Source organism: Rutidosis leptorrhynchoides, chromosome 2, assembly GCF_046630445.1.
Source record: "Rutidosis leptorrhynchoides isolate AG116_Rl617_1_P2 chromosome 2, CSIRO_AGI_Rlap_v1, whole genome shotgun sequence".
NCBI lineage: Eukaryota > Viridiplantae > Streptophyta > Magnoliopsida > Asterales > Asteraceae > Rutidosis > Rutidosis leptorrhynchoides.
This window is the reverse complement of record NC_092334.1, coordinates 23719948-23739520: the sequence shown is the minus strand read 5'-3', so window position 1 is coordinate 23739520 and position 19573 is coordinate 23719948. Positions and strand designations below refer to the sequence as shown.

General features: G+C 35.0%; 1 protein-coding gene and 1 pseudogene across 1 annotated transcript in view; one reads left to right on the top strand and one right to left on the bottom strand.

The window, feature by feature from the left end:
* The window catches only part of LOC139887704 (uncharacterized), a 34659-nt gene extending 28964 nt beyond the window's left edge, over positions 1 to 5695 (top strand). The window contains exon 8 of the mRNA XM_071870767.1: positions 5580 to 5695. Within this exon, the coding sequence (XP_071726868.1) occupies positions 5580 to 5695 (116 nt within the window). The remainder of the gene's footprint in view (positions 1 to 5579) is intronic.
* Positions 5696 to 6635: 940 nt separating this feature from the next.
* Positions 6636 to 9709, bottom strand: LOC139887703 (receptor-like protein 7; annotated as a pseudogene).
* Between the last annotated feature and the right edge of the window lie 9864 nt (positions 9710 to 19573).

The window sequence follows — 19573 nt, the reverse complement described above, 5'->3', positions numbered from 1 at the left end:
TCAAGTATCTCATTAAAAATAGTAACAATAAGTTATATACTTAAAAAGGAGACTATTGACGTATGAAACTCGAAACGATACATATAACGATTATTGTTATAACCACATCTTACTAAATATATATGAAGCATATTAATACATTGTTATATTATATATAACATGATAATATGATAATTAAATATATCATTAAGTGTATTAACAATGAACTACATAAGTAAAAACAAGACTACTAACTTAAGGATTTCGAAACGAGACATATATGTAACGATTATCGTTGTAACGACATTTAAATGTATATATCATATTAAGATATATTAATATATCATAATATCATGATAATATAATAATTTAAAATCTCATTTGATATTATAAACTTTGGGTTAACAACATTTAACAAGATCGTTAACCTAAAGGTCTCAAAACAACACTTACATGTAACGACTAACGATGACTTAACGACTCAGTTAAAATGTATATACATGTAGTGTTTTAATATGTATTCATACACTTTTTAAAGACTTCAAGACACTTATCAAAATACTTCTACTTAACAAAAATGCTTACAATTACATCCTCGTTCAGTTTCATCAACAATTCTACTCGTATGCACCTGTATTCGTACTCGTACAATACACAGCTTTTAGATGTATGTACTATTGGTATATACACTCCAATGATCAGCTCTTAGCAGCCCATGTGAGTCACCTTACACATGTGGGAACCATCATTTGGCAACTAGCATGAAATATCTCATAAAATTACAAAAATATGAGTAATCATTCATGACTTATTTACATGAAAACAAAATTACATATCCTTTATATCTAATCCATACACCAACGACCAAAAACACCTACAAACACTTTCATTCTTCAATTTTCTTCATCTAATTGATCTCTCTCAAGTTCTAACTTCAAGTTCTAAGTGTTCTTCATAAATTCTACAAGTTCTAGTTACATAAAATCAAGAATACTTTCAAGTTTGCTAGCTCACTTCCAATCTTGTAAGGTGATCATCCAACCTCAAGAAATCTTTGTTTCTTACAGTAGGTTATCATTATAATACAAGGTAATAATCATATTCAAACTTTGGTTCAATTTCTATAACTATAACAATCTTATTTCAAGTGATGATCTTACCTGAACTTGTTTTCGTGTCATGATTCTGCTTCAAGAACTTCGAGCCATCCAAGGATCCGTTGAAGCTAGATCCATTTTTCTCTTTTCCAGTAGGTTTATCCAAGGAACTTAAGGTAGTAATGATGTTCATAACATCATTCGATTCATACATAAAAAGCTATCATATTCGAAGTGGTAAACTAGTAATCACTAGAACATAGTTTAGTTAATTCTAAACTTGTTCGCAAATAAAGTTAATCCATCTAACTACACTTTTAAAATCAACTATACACATGATCTATATCTATATTATATGCTAACTTAATGATTTAAAACCCGGAAACACGATAAACACCATAAAACCGGATTTACGCAGTCGTAGTTACAACCGGGGGCTGTTTTGGTTTAGATAATTAAAAACTATGAAAAACTTTGATTTAAAATCTATACTTCTGGGAAAATGATTTTTCTTATGAACATGAAACCATATCCAAAAATCATGGTTAAACTCAAAGTGAAAGTATGTTTTTCAAAACAGTCATCAAGATGTCGTTCTTTCGACGGAAATGACTACCTCTTTCAAAAACGACTTGTAACTTGTGTTTCCGACTATAAACCTATACCGTTTCTGTTTAGTTTCATAAATTCAAGTTCAATACGAAACCGTGGCCACTTAAATCACTCAAAACGGATTAGAAACGAAGAAATGGCGAGCAAAACAAAATTGGTAAAAACTACTCATTTTAGCTACGTGAAAATTGGTAACAAATCTATTCCAACCATAACTTAATCAACTTATATTGTATATTATGTAATCTTGAGATACCATAGACACGTATACAATGTTTCGACCTATCATGTCGACACATCTATATATATTTCGGAACAACCATAGACACTCTATATGTGAATGTTGGAGTTAGCTATACAGGGTTAAGTTGATTCCAAAATATATATAGTTTGAGTTGTGATCAATACTGAGATATGTATACACTGGGTCGTGGATTGATTCAAGATAATATATATCGATTTATTTCTGTACATCTAACTGTGGACAACTAGTTGTAGGTTACTAACGAGGACAGCTGACTTAATAAACTTAAAACATCAAAATGTATTAAAAGTGTTGTAAATATATTTTGATCATACTTTGATATATATGTACATATTTGTTATAGGTTCGTGAATCGACCAGTGGCCAAGTCTTACTTCCCGACGAAGTAAAAAACTGTGAAAGTGAGTTATAGTCCCACTTTTAAAATCTAATATTTTTGGGATGAGAATACATGCAGGTTTTATGAATGATTTACAAAATAGACACAAGTACGTGAAACTACATTCTATGGTTGAATTATCAAAATCGAATATGCCCCTTTTTATTAAGTCTGGTAATCTAAGAATTAGGGAACATACACCCTAATTGACGCGAATCCTAAAGATAGATCTATTGGGCCTAACAAACCCCATCCAAAGTACCGGATGCTTTAGTACTTCGAAATTTATATCATATCCGAAGGGTGTCCCGGAATGATGGGGATATTCTTATATATGCATCTTGTTAATGTCGGTTACCAGGTGTTCACCATATGAATGATTTTTATCTCTATGTATGGGATGTGTATTGAAATATGAAATCTTGTCGTCTATTATTATGATTTGATAAATATAGGTTAAACCTATAACTCACCAACATTTTTGTTGACGTTTTAAGCATGTTTATTCTCAGGTGATTATTAAGAGCTTCCGCTGCCGCATACTTAAATAAGGACGAGATTTGGAGTCCATTCTTGTATGATATTGTGTAAAAACTGCATTTAAGAAACTTATTTCGTTGTGACATATTTGTATTGTAAACCATTATGTAATGGTCGCGTGTAAACAGGATATTTTAGATTATCATTATTTGATAATCTACGTAAAGCTTTTTAAACCTTTATTGATGAAATAAAGGTTATGGTTTGTTTTAAAATGAATGCAGTCTTTGAAAAACGTCTCATATAGAGGCCAAAACCTTGCAACGAAATCAATTAATATGGAACGTTTTTAATCAATAAGAACGGGACATTTCAGTTGGTATCCGAGCGTTGGTCTTAGAGAACCAGAATTTTATATTAGTGTGTCTTATCGAGGAAGGTATCCTATGATTTCAAAACATCTCTCAATAGTATGCCCCATCATACCTCACTTTGTACAATGCAAATTAGTGTTAGGACCTCTTGGTCCTCTTTTAAAACCAGAATTATTATTTGTCATAGCCATAAAAGTTGAAGATTGAATTACTGTTATTATTAGCCTTAGCCATGAAATTTGAGGTTTGAACAACTTTTGACACATCATTAGTAACAATTCCTCTATGAGATTCTTCCCTAGATAAGATTGCATAAGCAGTCTTAACATTAGGAAGAGGATCTCTTGTCAGAATGTTACTTCTAATTGGTTGATACACATCATTTAGACCAATTAGAAATTGCATTAGTTTCATTAGTTGGTTATGATCTTGAAACTCTTTGTTTGCTTTACATGTACATGTTGGTAGTTTGATGAGGGCATCAAACTGTTTCCATAAACAATTTAACTTGTGATAATATTCAGACAAACTACTTTGTCATTGTGTAATTGAATTGATTTTATGATGAAGATTAAATGTAATAGAGCCATCTATCTTATCATAAGTTTCCTTTAACTCTTGCCACACAACAGCTGCATTATCAGAAAAAATTTGTCGTAAATACAACTCATCAGAAACAGAAGTTAAAATCCATGTTAAAACTACAGCATTGCACCTATCCCATTGTTGAGCAAGAACATCATCGTCCTCATATGTAGCTCTTTCACAAGTTCCATCAACAAAACCTTTTTTATTTTTTGTATTTAAAGCCAAAATCAAAGCTCTACTCCAAACATTATAATTTTCTGTTCCTTTAAGTTTAATTGAAATCAATGAAGTACCAGAAGTATCACTGGCATGCAGATAAAGTGGATCACCAAAATCAAGTTTATTTATCAAAGTTACAAAAAGAATCTTCTGTATTAGACATTTTCTTTTTAAAAAATTGATAAAACTTGTGAAAGACTTATAACAGAAAACAAATAAGCAGATACACAAATATGCAGAAGCAAATAATCAGATAAGCAGAAATACAGATATGCAGAACAATCAATAAACAAATAAGTAGATATGCAGAACAAATAAGCAGATATGCAAAACAAATAATCAGATATGCAAAAGATGCCTAAAAGAATACCAGTGCTTGATCAGGTTTCCATTGATTTCAAGAACCAAGGTCAAGATTTGGGCACTGGATTCTTTTACTACACAAATCAGATATGAAATAATGCAGAAAAACAAAATAAACACAATTATAAAGAAAGAGAGGCCTTGGCTATGGTCCAAGTGTGAACACAGAGGGCAGTTTATTCTTCTTAAGCAAGAAGAACTCTCTGGTCAGGTACTTGCCACAACACAAGTAGGTTTACATTATACCAACACAATCCACACTCCAGATATCAAGAGCCACCAACAGAAACTAGCGGAAGCACGAACAAGATCCAAAAACACCAGATCTTAACAAACTGTAGCAAAATCCTAACCCTAATTTCCTTGAATCAGAAAACTAGAGTAAAACACCAGATCTTATTGATCGAAGATCTTATTGATCGAAGATCTTAAATCACCCACAGTCTTTGTCGAACCCAATAGAACACCAATCAACCAGAAGATTGAATCGAAACCCTAGAACAATCGAAACACGAAGAACAGCACAATAAACACCAGATCAGAGACACCTACGCTCTGATACCATGAAGAAATTTATCCAACAACAATCAGATCAAAGTAATTTGATCAACACCAACGAATCAACACAAAATACTCCAATAAAACTGAAAAATAAAAGTGACCGGGCAAAGCCCAAACAATTACAGAAAAATAAGAGCACTAGCTTTCAATTACACAGAAAATCACTCAATGAATTATCACCAACAGATGATAATCATTCACACACCAAATATGACAAACCCTAGATGATAGTCGGGTGCCAGAAAACAAAAAAGAGAAAAAGATAAAAAAAAACCCTAAATGACTACTGTACAATATATAGAAACTTTGGCTTAATGTCATATTTGGTCCCTCACAAATAAAACACTCAAACTTCTGCCACAATTCTTCATGTATTTACCTGCAAACACACCAAATACAAAAACAAGCACAAATAATATTCCAAGTTAGATTGAAAATTAAATCATACCTTTTGAACAGTATGCATTGATAATAGACCTTTGGTGACTAATAACCAACCTATTTTTGTTTTGGCTAGATTTCGTTTTTGACCCGTTTCAGATTAAACACAACCCAAATAAATATTACCATAACTAAATGGGTCAAAATTGCTTTCTCTACTTGATGTTTTTGTTTTTCGTTTTCCTCCAAATAAGATTATTTTGGGTATTATGTTTGTACAGGGAAGTTGAAAGATGTGGGGAACACCATTTTAGAAAAATTTGGGATGAGCGTGGACAACTTCAAAGCAGTGAAAGATCCAAATACTGGCTCATATTCTCTCTCTTTTCAGCGGTAGTGATATCCTCCGTTTATTAAAATGACTTTTAGAACAAAAATATTTTCAATATTTTGTATTACAATGTAGAAACAGCTGAAAGAACTCATCCGTACTGTATATATGATCATGTTCTTTTTCATTTTTTAAATCCTAGAAAGTTGGTTCCACTTGTATCTTGAACTTAGTGGCGGAACTTGAACCCGGATACAGATGGAACGGGTGTAAAAATTTAATAAATTTTTCATTGTCAGGTAAACACTAAAAAAAAAACCTTATTTTTTGGTAATTTTTTTTCTTAGTGTAATTTTATTTTCCCCGTTAAATCCAGGTGGGCCGGATACCTTCTTTGGGTAACACTATGTTCCCCCCTGCTTGCACTTTTAACACTAGTTATTAGCTCATGGTTTGAGCAGCATGACTTTTCAACCATTTGTGCAGCATTCAGGTATGAACATTTATGTGTTTCGAATATTTGCAAGTCTTCATTAATAAAAGCTATCACAAAACATGCACTCTCTTATACATATTGTTTTCAACATGTTAGCTAATTCTATATAGCATTTTCTGTAATAGGCGGGACAGTATGTAATTGTTAGAATGCTAGTATTCACACTTAAGCTAACAGATATAGAATTGTAGTCTAGTTTAAAAGAAAGGAATTCTTTCTAACATGTGTGTATTCACAATGGTTCTATATTTGATCACCATTCTCGAAGTAACAACTTACTATAAATATATTGAATTACCATTAAGATGCAACATATACATTACCACATGATCATCCTGCGACCAAATACTCATTAACACCTCGAAAAATATACTTGCACTGTATACAACAAGAATTCAAAGGGCCTAAAAATGCAGCATAAATTAAAACGTTACTACTATAACATTGCATAACTAAAAACCAGTATTAGAAAGGCAATATAACTAGTAGAAACTTATCTCATTTCATGTTTTACGAATATCTTCTCTTGTTTTGGCTCTTCAAGATCATATGCTCTCCAGCATCAGAAATTGCATTGAACCACTTTACTCTTCTCGTCGTCAACATTATATATCCTATTACTATTCCAAGTGGAGTTCCACAACCCTATCCTAACATCACTGCCTTCCATGTAAATCCACTCTCTTCATCCCATCTTCTTTGATTTGTGGTTTGAGTGACCCCTCACACTTCTTAGGCAAAGGGAGCCCACAAAGTTTCTCATTCCCTCCAAACGAGTTCCCTTCAAACGTGCTGAACTGTGATCCTTTTGGAATGCGACCCACGAGATGGTTTTGAGAGAGATTTAAGAACGCGAGAAATGTCAAGTCTGCAAGGCTTTGAGGGATCTCTCCTGTGAGTTGGTTCCAAGATAAGTCTAATGATTCCATCTCCGATAGTTTCCCAAGACTAAATGGGATTCGACCAATGAGATTGTTGTGAGCTAAGTTGAGCACTATCAATGAGGTAAGAGTTCCGATAATCTTTGGGATCTCTCCTTCAAATTTATTGTTTGATAGATCAATAATTGTGTAGTCAACAAAAATTTGAGGAATAACTTGCTCCCCCCCTTTCGACGCTGCAACAATCGAGTAATACCTTCCACCATAACTCAAATATTCTAGTTTCGTATTGTTTTTCGTCACATTATTCATGGTATTGAAATTTTGAAAATATTTCCGTGGAAGTTGACCTACAAACTCATTATAAGATAAATCAAGAACAAGCAGACTAGAAAATTGAGATTCGACTATCGACGAGGTTACAATGGGACCGCTAAGTTTGTTTGATTTAAAGATAAGAACTTGTAGCTTTGGAAGATATCCTAACCAGCCAGGGAATGTTCCATTTAAATGGTTGGTTCCGATATCAAGTACTTTCAAAAATTGACATTTGGACAACGAACGTGGAATCTCCCCTTGTAACCGATTTTCATTCAAAAATAGCCCTTCTAACTCTCCACACTTTTCGAATACATTTGGAATTTTTCCTTGAAAATGATTGTTCCCCAAATTAATTGTAGCAGCAGAGACAGTAACGTTTCCCACACACGGTGGGATCACTCCACCAAAGTTGTTATTGGACATATCGAGATATAACAAATTGCTCATCTTGCAAATGGATTGAGGAAACGGTCCTTGAATTGTGTTGGACTGTAGATACATATATCTTAATCCCTCCCATAGACTTTGAGGCAAGTTTGTTATCGAGTTATTTGAGAGATCTAAAGTTCTGAGTCCATTTCCGCCGATCTCAACTGCCCACTCAGGAATGTTGCCTTGTATAAGATTATTAGATAGATTTAAGTGTACAAGATCTTTCATGGCTCGTAAGGACTCAGGAAACACTTTTACGTTGCAAAAGGTCAGAGCTAACATCTGAAGAAGACCGGGGTTGGCATAAAGATTGACAGTATTAGTCAAGACAGAGAAACCACTACGGGAAAGACCAACCATGGTAAGGCTTGGGAGGCTTGATAACACTGAATCCAACTCCCATTCACCTCTAAAATTATTAAATGAAAGGTATAGGTAATTGAGTTTGATGAGTTGCCGAAACGTATGTAAAATGGGTCCTTGATCAAGTACATCAATCCGACCATCAAACCGATTATGGCTGAGGGAAAGGCGTTTTAATGATCGAAGAGGAAACGAATCAAACTGTACAGTTTCGCTGAACATATTGAAATCGAGTATTATCTCTTCTAAAGTAGGAAGATTCTTAAACCACAAGGGCAATGATCCATTTAGCTTGTTAAATGACAAATCTAGAGCAGAAAGTTGCTTAAGATTGACTAAGGATTTCGGAAGGGATCCCACCAAACCACATCCCAAGAGATATAAGTATTTCAAAGACTTGAGATGACTGATTGAATCAGGTATCTCTCCTGATAAATTGGTGGACGAGAGAGATAAAAACTCAAGACGAGTGATGGTGCTTGTGTTAATTGTAGGAAATGGACCTGTCAGATTAGCATTTCCCTGATAAGTCAAATTTTTGTAACTGTGGAAGATTGAAGATGTTACCAGGTAATTTTCCTTCCAAGCCAGTATATCTAAGATCGAGTGATTTCACAGTAGTGATATTAAGCTAAGTAGGTAAAGCCCAAAATATATTAACTCTAACAAGAGATAGGTGTTCCAAAGAAGTAGAATTTTCAAGGAGATTGTTCAAAATGTAAGGTTCCATGTGAATATCAGACACATGTATACTAGATAGATCAAGAAAAACCAAATTTGGAAGAAGAGAAATTTCCCTAGGAATATGTCCCTCAAACCAGTTATATGACAAATTGAGTTTTTCCAAAGATCGAAGATTAAAAATGGTATGAGGTAGCCTTCCATACAGATTTGTTGAGCCAAGATCTAGTAGTTTCAAAGAAGAAGAAATATTAAGACAAGTTGATAAATCTGAAAAGATATTAACTCTGTTTAGTGAAAGTTCCTTCATATTAGTAGTATTTTGCAGCATGTTAATGAAAACATGAGGTTCAAAATTCAAACCATCCCGATCCAAAGAGAGATCAAGAGACTCCAATTTACGAAGAAGTGTGATCTCTGTTGGGACTCGACCCCACAAACCACAACTAGAGATATTAAGATAGTAAGGCTGTTAGAAAACCTTCGGATTTGAGAAGGAAGTTGAGAATCGGTAAAATTATTAAAAGCGAGGTTGAGACTCTTAAGGTGAGGAAGGTCGAAAAGGGAGGTGTTGGGATGGATGGAACCTTGTAGCATTCCACAACTAAGGTCGAGACCAATAACGTCACCTGTGGAGTGGTCGCAAGTGACTCCGTTCCAATCACAACAATCTCTACTTATGTTCCAGTTCAACGTAATTGGATAGTAACTGGAACCAAGCCAATCTTTACATGGAGAGTTTTCAGTTGGAAAATTGATGGAAGAAAGATTTTGCTTAAAATGAAGCAAAGCAAGAGTCTGTGAACCAGAACATTGAAATGAAGAAGAATATGTGGAAGTGAAAGAAGCAAAAGAGATTACAATAAGTAAAAGAGAAATGAAGGGATTAAACTTTGGATAGCTCATACTTTTTTAAATGAATGAAAGTTGCTAACAGCTCTAAACATTCAATTCATACTTGCTCTACATATACTAATGATATTGTTACAAAACTAATAGCACAATTAAATACAAGTACTTAGACTTGCAATACATATTATCATGACTGAAAGACAAAATGGATAGGGACAGGTTTTATAAATGTGGGTCGTCTAGTGGAAAAATTCAAACTTCAGTGTGATAAATTAAACTGCCGGCCAGTGCACGAATCTTGTCTTATGCAATTCAGTCAGATAAAAATTTTAATGAATTATACTACTAATGATATTGTTATTTGTGGCTTTGCATTTGAGGATCAATAAGACAGTTTTGAAATCAAATAAATAAATAGTCCCTCCAAACAGAAACAAGTGAGAAACACATCAATTCAATTTCATTTGAAGTTGATTGAGTTTTATATCTTCTTTTGTGGTCAAAGTCGTTATACTTTTCAGCAATAAAGTAGATCTTGATATGCATGACATTCATGCTTACCGTTTTTGACCTTTTCTCTTTCTGATAACCATAATTTGTGTCTGTTAAACCTTATTCCTTATAAGATCCAAGGAGTATGGTTATATTTTCTCGGTCTAACAATTAATCGAATGGCATGCAGGTTTCATGAAATACTGTATTTCTCTTCTTGGCTCTTGTTATTATCCAATCATTTTACGTTGTGTACCATATCGTTCGAAATATATTTAAGCTTAGCAAACATATATTTATGTTTTTTTTTTTTTTTTTTTTTTTTAATTTTATTTTAAATTAGCTATCTTGAAATGGTTATATACATGATTTAACAATGTCTTTGATATCATTTATATATATTTTAATGAATTATAGATCAAATCCTGTAAATTTGTTTGGCCGTTCAGATTAAAAACAACAACAACAATGTTTTGTTTGGCGACTTTCAGTTTATAAATAACCCAAAGTAGACACAGACGAGTCGAAATTCTACCGATGATGAATTGTTTATGTTATCAGAGAATGACAAGGAATGAATTTAAATGATTTTACATAAGTTATCGAACAACAGGTCAATTAGGGCATACCCATTGATGGTGCGATCTTTTGCGAATCCCAATTCATAAGTTATCAAAATCGTCATTCTTTCTTGATCTTGAAGAGGTTCTAGGTGCAACATTATGCGCATCTGCAATCGTCACAATCCTCTCAAATAAGTCAAAAGGAGTCCCCTCGGCAATGCACATCAATCTGCTCTTATTCTCATACATAACCAATATAAGTCAAAAATATATAAGTATGTCAACCAAAGTGACAAACCAAAGTGACAAACCGATAGGCTGCCGTTCGATTGTGGAGGCCGAATATTGGGACACCATCCAAAGCCAGGGTGTGAAATTTCTCTGCCATTGAAAACAAGTTGGTTCACAATCTGACTATTGATAGGTCAACTAATTTGACTTTTTAACTTCAATATTAACATGCATTTTCAAACATCTTCAAAACCAAGATGTCTTTGTTATGTAGTAGTATTTGTTACAGATATAATGTGGCTGCCTTATAATAAATAAATTAATAACAAAGATTTTGAAGAATTCTCATAGTTTAAAATGTTAGAAATAGCTTGTTTGACTTTCAAAGTCGATCTATACTTATAATGTTAAATCTTTATATACGCAGCAAGCAAAACAACCTAAAATGCTTTCAGTTAACTTACTAAATAATCCAAAATAGTCTGCAGCACCAAGAGGTTTGTCACAGAGTTCCTCAAATGGAAAATAAGCACATCTGTTAGCCCATCATTCATTTTTTGATACATCACAGACCAAAAAGAACACAAAAAAACGAATTTTACGTGATATTTCACGGACCAAAAAGCTCTTTTCTTAACAGAACAAGTTTATCAAAAATTGGATTTACCTGAAGTTTTCAGGGCAATTCAACTCTACCTCTTTTGGCCAGCAAAAAAAGATAACCAATTATACGAACCCGCCCATAACAGAAGATAAATAATTTGGTTGGTAATATATAGCAACCGACTTATATCATTACCACAATCACAACCATCTATTATATTAGGTTGATATTGTGCAATTGAAACGCTATTACCTTATTTCCAAAGAGCAAAAAAAAAAAACACTGCATTGTTCCTCAACCTTTAACTTTGAGAAGGAATAAAAAAAAGACAATAAATGAAAACTCACATCACATGCACCCACAAACAGGTCCAAGTTCAAACCTGAGTACCAAAACGCAAGCTTAAAGGCACAAACTTTTTTCTATAACAAGCCCGAACCAGGGCCTATTCATTGTTTTATTTGCATAGTCCCGAATTTATTAAAATCAGTCAAAACCATAAACATCGTCTGTGATAAAACTATAAACTGATTTAAAAGCATGTCAGAACAAATATAGAATATATAAATAATAATGCTGACGTACTTTATTACTAACAATAACAAGGTAACTAATTTGAAGCATTAAATGGAGACTAAGTTAAAAAAAAAAAAAAAAAAAAAAAAAAAAAAACATATACTCCACATGATTATGAATTAGGTGATGCCCAAATATACCTGAACCGAGAAAGGGACTTAAGACACAATCAAGAAACAAAATTGATGAAGATGCATACGTATATTATATATGTTATCATAGAAACAATTGATGTTGGTTGGCTTACAATTTACAATTACACCAATTGTGAATCCATTTATTGCTTAAAGCCATGGATCGATGTAGCAGCCTCTAGATTTTGTTAGCCTGCGAGCCCAACTTCATATTTATTATTAATTTTTTTTTTTTGTAAGCGAGGAAACCCTCCTATGAACGAGCATATTGGCTCCCCATAAGAAGGTAAAACCTCGGGTAGTCAAGCCCCCGAGCGCGAGACTTGGGACCGGGTAAATTGAGCATTATGCGCACCCTCTAGTCACACTCCCTTTTTGAACAATTTGGCGGAGCCATGAATTGAACCCGGGTGGTGTGTGCTTCATTGGGCAACTCGGTGACCACTCAGGCAAGCCTGAGTGGTTAAGCCCAACTTCATTATATTAGCAGCTTATTTTTATTGGAACTGCAAGCCTCTTGTACTTTGTTATGGGCCTGCTTAGAGCTAGGTTTTCATTCTATATATGCATTGTACGTACACTGTTATATCAATGAATGAATCAAGCAATCTTTTATGCAATCTAACATGGTATCAGATGTCATCCCAAAAATAACCTCTCCAAATTAATCCTAACAAACTCTACCCTTCAAACGCCAACCCTGATTGCATCCTGCTTCTTGCCGTTGCTGCTACCTTTTCTATTCGATTACTTGCTATCTCCAAACACATGACTTCAAGCAAATATTGCTGAGAAATTACGGTCTCACTAATTCCCAGCAAACGCCCAATGAAAGACAGTAAAGAAATAAGAACAATACACAACACAAGAATTTAACGTGGAAACTCCAAAACAGGAGAAAAACCACGGGCCCCAAAGAGAGAAATACACTATATCACAAATTGTTACAATGACATAGACAACTCTCTTAAGCCAACTATACTCTCCAAAGTATTTAACTAATACAACTCTCAAAGAAGTGTAAGAAAGAAAGAAATAATCAAATACTTAAAGTGTATTGATTGGTGCAAGTTGGAATGATGCACATGACCTCCTTTTATAACCAAGTCATCCACCTTCAACTTCTTCCTCCCATCGATGTGGGACAACATCATTTTATATTCAAAGAGGTTACTCCTCTTTTCTTTCATCTACCAATGTGGTACAAGTAACCATATCATTTTTCAATCAAAAATAAACCAACAAATCTCCACCTTTTTGATAAAAAAAGATAACCATACTTCCAAATTGCAAAGATAACCGACGTAGATACTTCCTCGATAAAAACTTCAAGATCCTCATCTTCATGCCATTGACATTATCTCCCAAGAGATAAAACTTGCATCCTCATCGAACATTGTCAAGACCCGACAATCATTGTCTTCATAGACAATCATAACTCTTAACAGAATTATCATACCCCACCATAAAGAGTATCACACTTAGAATATCACATTCCAAGCATTTCACCTCGGCACATGTTGTATAACCAGCTGAACAGTTATGGTGCAACTTCCTATTTGGCTTTCCCGAAAGTTCCATCAGCTACAACATCAGTTTCCACCACAGAACCTGCACCAATGCCAAACCAGTGCCCATGTGTAATTGTGGAACCGCTAACGAACATCCTTTTCCATGGTGGCGCGGACACACCATGAGGATGACGTGACTTTAGAGGAATTCGTCACTCTCCGTAACAACGGAGACATCATTAGCGGCTTTCGAGCCATTTGCCGAATTAGCTCCACCTGGACAATTAACCCTTACATGCCCAGTCTTCCCGCACCTCCAGCATACCAGATTCTTTCCGGAGTTTTTCTTCCGCCTATCCGAACACAACAATACCGTACTTTCTGATGACGAGACCCCGTAACCTTCCAGTCTTTTCTCCTCGGATATGAGCTTGCTAGTAACGTCTTCAAACTTTAAAGTTTTCTTCCCATACATCAAAATAGGTTTCAAGTGCTCATAGGACGATGACAAAGATAATATCAGCCTCAAAGCTTTATCTTCATCTTCCACTTTAACTCCAACAGCCTCAAGTTCTGAAACAATACCATTCAGAATGCTCAGATGACCTGAAATCTTTGAACCCCCATCCATACGCAAAGTATGAAAATGTTCCTTAAGACACAACCGGTTTGAGATGCCCTTGCCCTGGTACAACTGCTCCAACTTATCCCAAAGTTCCTTAGCCGTTGATAACCCGTGCACATTTGCAAGCACGTTCTTTGCAAGACACAAACGAATTGCACTTGCCGCCCTCAAATCCATATCATCCCATTCTTCTTCATCGAACTTATTGCGAGAATCACTGCCTTAAACAAAGGTGGGTTTACCTTTCAAAGCCTTGTGTAAACCGGATTGAATCAACACATCCTTGACTTGAACTTGCCACAAGCCAAAATTGATCCTCCCATCAAATTTCTCTACATCAAACCTCATTGGACTAAACTACGACATCGTATCCGTATCCTAAGAACAACACCTTCTCTGATTTTTCCCACGTTTCGATTGGCCGACAGATGTAGTGGAGTGGCGCACAGGATCTGTTAAATTGGAAAATCCAACACCCGGTCCACTACAAATTCTTGACACCACTTACTCCGAATCAGAAAAAATATTGTCTAACCAGATACCCTATACGATCAATAGAACTCGTTTCTGATGTGGACGATCCACTCCCGTGGCAACCACAGAGCATACTCCGACTCCTATAACTGAGACCCCCCTCAAACCTGTGATACCAGTTGTTGGGAAATTACGGTCTCACTAATTCCCAACAAATATGATAAAATATATACCAGTCAATTCGGTGAGTCACCTTATCCCCATTAAACTCGATCTTGCTAAACTCAACTACGGCCATTGGAGCAAAATCTTCACCATCCATTGCGTGGGCTTCAACGTACTTCCGTTTATTCAATAAACTTCCACCAGTGAGGAACGTTCAACTGAAGAATGGACTAAGGCAGATTCGGTGGTCCCTTCTTGGATCTTTCTGAGTCGCTATTGGAACGGGTTCTCAATTCGCAACCAAATTAATGCACATGAAGCATGGAAATTTCTTGAAAAGGCATTTCAAGATATTAAACGAGGCCGAACTAAAGGCCTTTGACATCGGCACTCAAACAGTGGAAGAGTATTTTAGTAAACTGGACTCTCTGTCTAATTTTTTAACCAACCTCGGATCCAAGATTGAAGAAGATGACCTCGTCACCTATGTCGTCAACGGGTTAAACGACAAGTTTCCCCATGCCTCTCATATTATACTTCATAGCAACCCGTTCCCAAATTTAAAAAACGTTCGCTCGATGATCACGTTGGAAGAAATGCGTTTACACAGAAAAATTCGGGTCACTCCCGAGCTTACTGCTACTCCGTCCAATCCTACTGTACTTCTGGCTCACACCTCCGGGAACCCTCCCACTCAACAGGCCAATAATACCTCGCCAGAAGTGTGTCGCAATTTCACATGTGGGTTCTGTAGCCTTTGCCAAAAAGTGCCGCTATCTGCACCACTACTCCACTCGCTCAAACCAATCCTGTAACCCTCATGCCTCACAAGGTAATTCTTCCAATGAAAATTACATCACACACTGGGCAGCTGGTAACGATTCAATAAATAATAGGCCCAATGAAAATAGTCAAGCCCACTTGTTAAAAATCATTGAAGCCCAACAACAAATGATTAATACCGTAGCTTGTCCTCTACCACGTTGGCCCAACGCCTAAGTCCATCCCAACAGGCCCCTATCTCGGCTTTCAGGCCTACTGGTCAACAACCACACTCGGCCCAACTTCATTACGCATCCCAGAATTTTTTACCAGGCTCATCGACACCACAGGCCCACGTTGTTGGACCCCTTCTCCCACAAAACCATTTGGAAACCACTCAACCATGTTTGTCATTCAATTGTATTTGGAATGCATAATATGTATATGATTATTAATTAATAGTTAAAACAGTCGTTTGACACTAATCAAACGACACAAATTCCAGTGTGTTTTGAACCATTTGGAAACCACTCAACCATGTTTGTCATTCAATTGTATTTGGAATGCGTAATATGTATATGATTGTTAATTAATAGGTAAAACAGTCGGTTGACACTAATCAAACGACACAAATTCCAGTGTGTTTTGATATAATAGGATAATAGGATAATAGGATAATTTGATCTAATAAGCTTGATATAAATTTAAAATTAAGACAAATACTTTCATAACATATTAACGTTTCTTAATAATAAAAAAATTCAAGTACACTACAAAGATTACATATATTTCTCTTGATCACTCAGATTATACATTTATACTTTTAGAATATGAGATCTCGGATATCATAGCCAATCACTGAACTATCTATCTTCATATTGTTACAAATACAAAATTTATTAGAATACACACTACAAGAAAAATGCTCATTTGTGACGATCTTTTAGTGACGACTCAATATTTGGTCACTAATAATGCTATTTAGTTACCATTAAAAAAGTGGTCACTAAATTTTGGTCACTAAACGATATTAGTGACCAAACAAATGGTCACTATAGTGACCAATTTTGGTATTTTGGTCTCTAAAAATATTTTATGACGGATCTATAGTGACGAGAAGTTACCAACCTATTATGGTCACTAACTTGATTTAGTGACCATTTTAGTGTTATTAGTGACCAATAACTTTCGTCACTAAAACTCATTTTTCTTCTAGTGACAATTGTCAATTAAATATGCAGTTTACTAAAAGGATTATGGCCTAACTGTATTAAAGGGATCCCATCAACTTTGAATGGTGTGTGTTGTTTTAGTTTTACTAAAAAATGCATTTTTGGTTTATGAGAAGGGCATGCTTGCAAACATTTGTGTTTAGACAAAGGTGAGCGTAAATAGATTATGAGGGGGTCATCTGGCCATCTGGGGATCAATAAATAATAGGCTTAAATGTTGGACTCTTTTGTTTTGACCTGCCCAAAAGCCCATTGCTGAATATTAAAAAGGGTAAATGGTCCGAAAAGGTAACTTAAGTTAACCAATTTGACAATCAAGTAACCCCCAATTTGCACAAGTCCGAAAAGGACTTCAATTTTATTTTTGCGCAAGAAAAGGATTACGTGTTCAAAAATTTTAAAATTGAGGTAATCTTCATCAAATTCATTAACGGTCGTTAGTCAAAAATACATGATTGGTCCCTGAAGTTTCTCAAAAAATTTCACCCATCATCCTCTTCATCCTCAATTGAATGAATTCATGCTGCATATCAACTTAAAGACCTTTCTGAATCAACGATTAGAAATATTGGATGAAGATAACGAACCGAAACAACTTCTAATTGCAGAATCGAGCATGAATGGTGACCAAAAACATCGATAAAAAATCAAGTTCAAGCTCATGCTACTGTACGAGAGTTCATATTCATCATATATGCTCAAAATACAAATTCATTGTTTGATGATCTTCAATTTAAATTGAGTAGAGATTTGTGATCCCTATCATCAACCAAATACTCGTCATCATTCAGATTGCATTAACAAGTTCAGATTCATCAAACATATTTTTCGATTTGGTCTCCGGAACAACTCGGCGAGTTTTAGATCTAATTGAGGTATGTTTATGAAACTTTATCAATCAATCAACCTTCGTGAAGCATCAAATTCGATTAACTAACATGTATGTATTCGAAATTTGAAAGTCAACGAATGAAAATTTTTGGTCAATATTCGGATTGGAGTGTTTTTGAAATTTTCAGATGTTAAAAACGAATTTCGAGCATTTAGTACATGATTTTGAGATGCTTTCGTGTTGGATTCATTATCTAAAACGGAATAGATTACAAATTCGAGTTTAAAGTTCATGTTGAAACTGTTGGGAAGTTATCCCACATCGGTCATGGACAAAAACAAATGTATGCATATAAGTCAAAGGGGAAGTCCCTCTATCACCAATTGGTTTTCGAAAAGGATGGACTCTTGGACTTATATGTTGTACATGTTTTTAGACTATACGATTTATCAATTCTGTCATGGTATCAGAGCTTAGGTGGACGGTTTGTTCTACAGCGAGTCCGAGTCAGGCCCCCATGAGTGTGCCACCGTCGCTACAAAGAGATTGAGTCAGGCCTTCTTGCCGCCATCTCTACAACCGTTCCACGCCTCGATGTGAGGGGGCGTGTTGGGAAGTTATCTAACATCGGTGATGGACAAAAGCAAATGTATGCATATAAGTCAAAGGGGAAGTCCCTCTATCACCAATTGGTTTTCGAAAAGGATGGACTCTTGGAGTTATATGTTGTACATGTTGTTATACTATACGATTTATCAATTCTGTCAGAAACCTCCTTATTGGACTTATATGTTGTACATGTTGTTATACTATACGATTTATCAATTCTGTCAGAATCCTCCTTATTGGACTTAATTTATCAATTTTGTCATGACACATGTTTCAATCGATTTTGAGTGCTAATTTGATCGAATTAAATTTGGTGAAATATGTTCTTGGTGAAACTAGTGGTGCAATCTTTTAAGAAACTTCAGGGACCAATCGTGTATTTTTGACTAAGACCGTTAATGAATTTGACGAAGATTACCCGAATTTAATTTTTTTTAACACGTATTCCTTTTCTTGCGCAAAAATAAAGTTGAGGTCCTTTTCGAGCTTGTGCAAAATGGGTGTTACATTAATTGTCAAATTGGGTTACTTATGTTACCTTTTCGGGCCATTTGCCCTATTAAAAAAATGATAAACCCAATTAGAATTTGGGCTTAACATATATTGCTCGTATCATCTCTCTGCAACCATAGACGATTGGCGAACAGCAGATGATAACGTCATAACGATGGCAATATAGCAAATGGTGGCGACTTTGTGTGGCCAAATCGACGAATTAATAAATCGAATAGTTGTGAGTTTGTGACTTTCTAATCAGGTAAACTATTATTATTTATGTAATTAATTTAGGGTTTATAAATTAAGGTTTATAAAATCTTCTTTTTGCTACTTGTTATTAACTAGTGTTCGAACCCTCGCTTCGCGCCGGGGGTTTGGTTTTCAATGTATTTATTGCGTTTAGTTTGTAAAATTATATTGTGGCTAACGATGATATCGTTGAAGCGCAACTCGAGTCGAACTAAAAGGTATAATCCGTGAAAGATTTAAATGTTATTTTAAATTAATAATATATGTCCATCTCCGCGTTTCGCTATGGAATTGTCGACTTTTAAAAATTTAACGTAAAATCAACGTGTATGAAAAGTACCTCAAATATTTATCGTTTTTT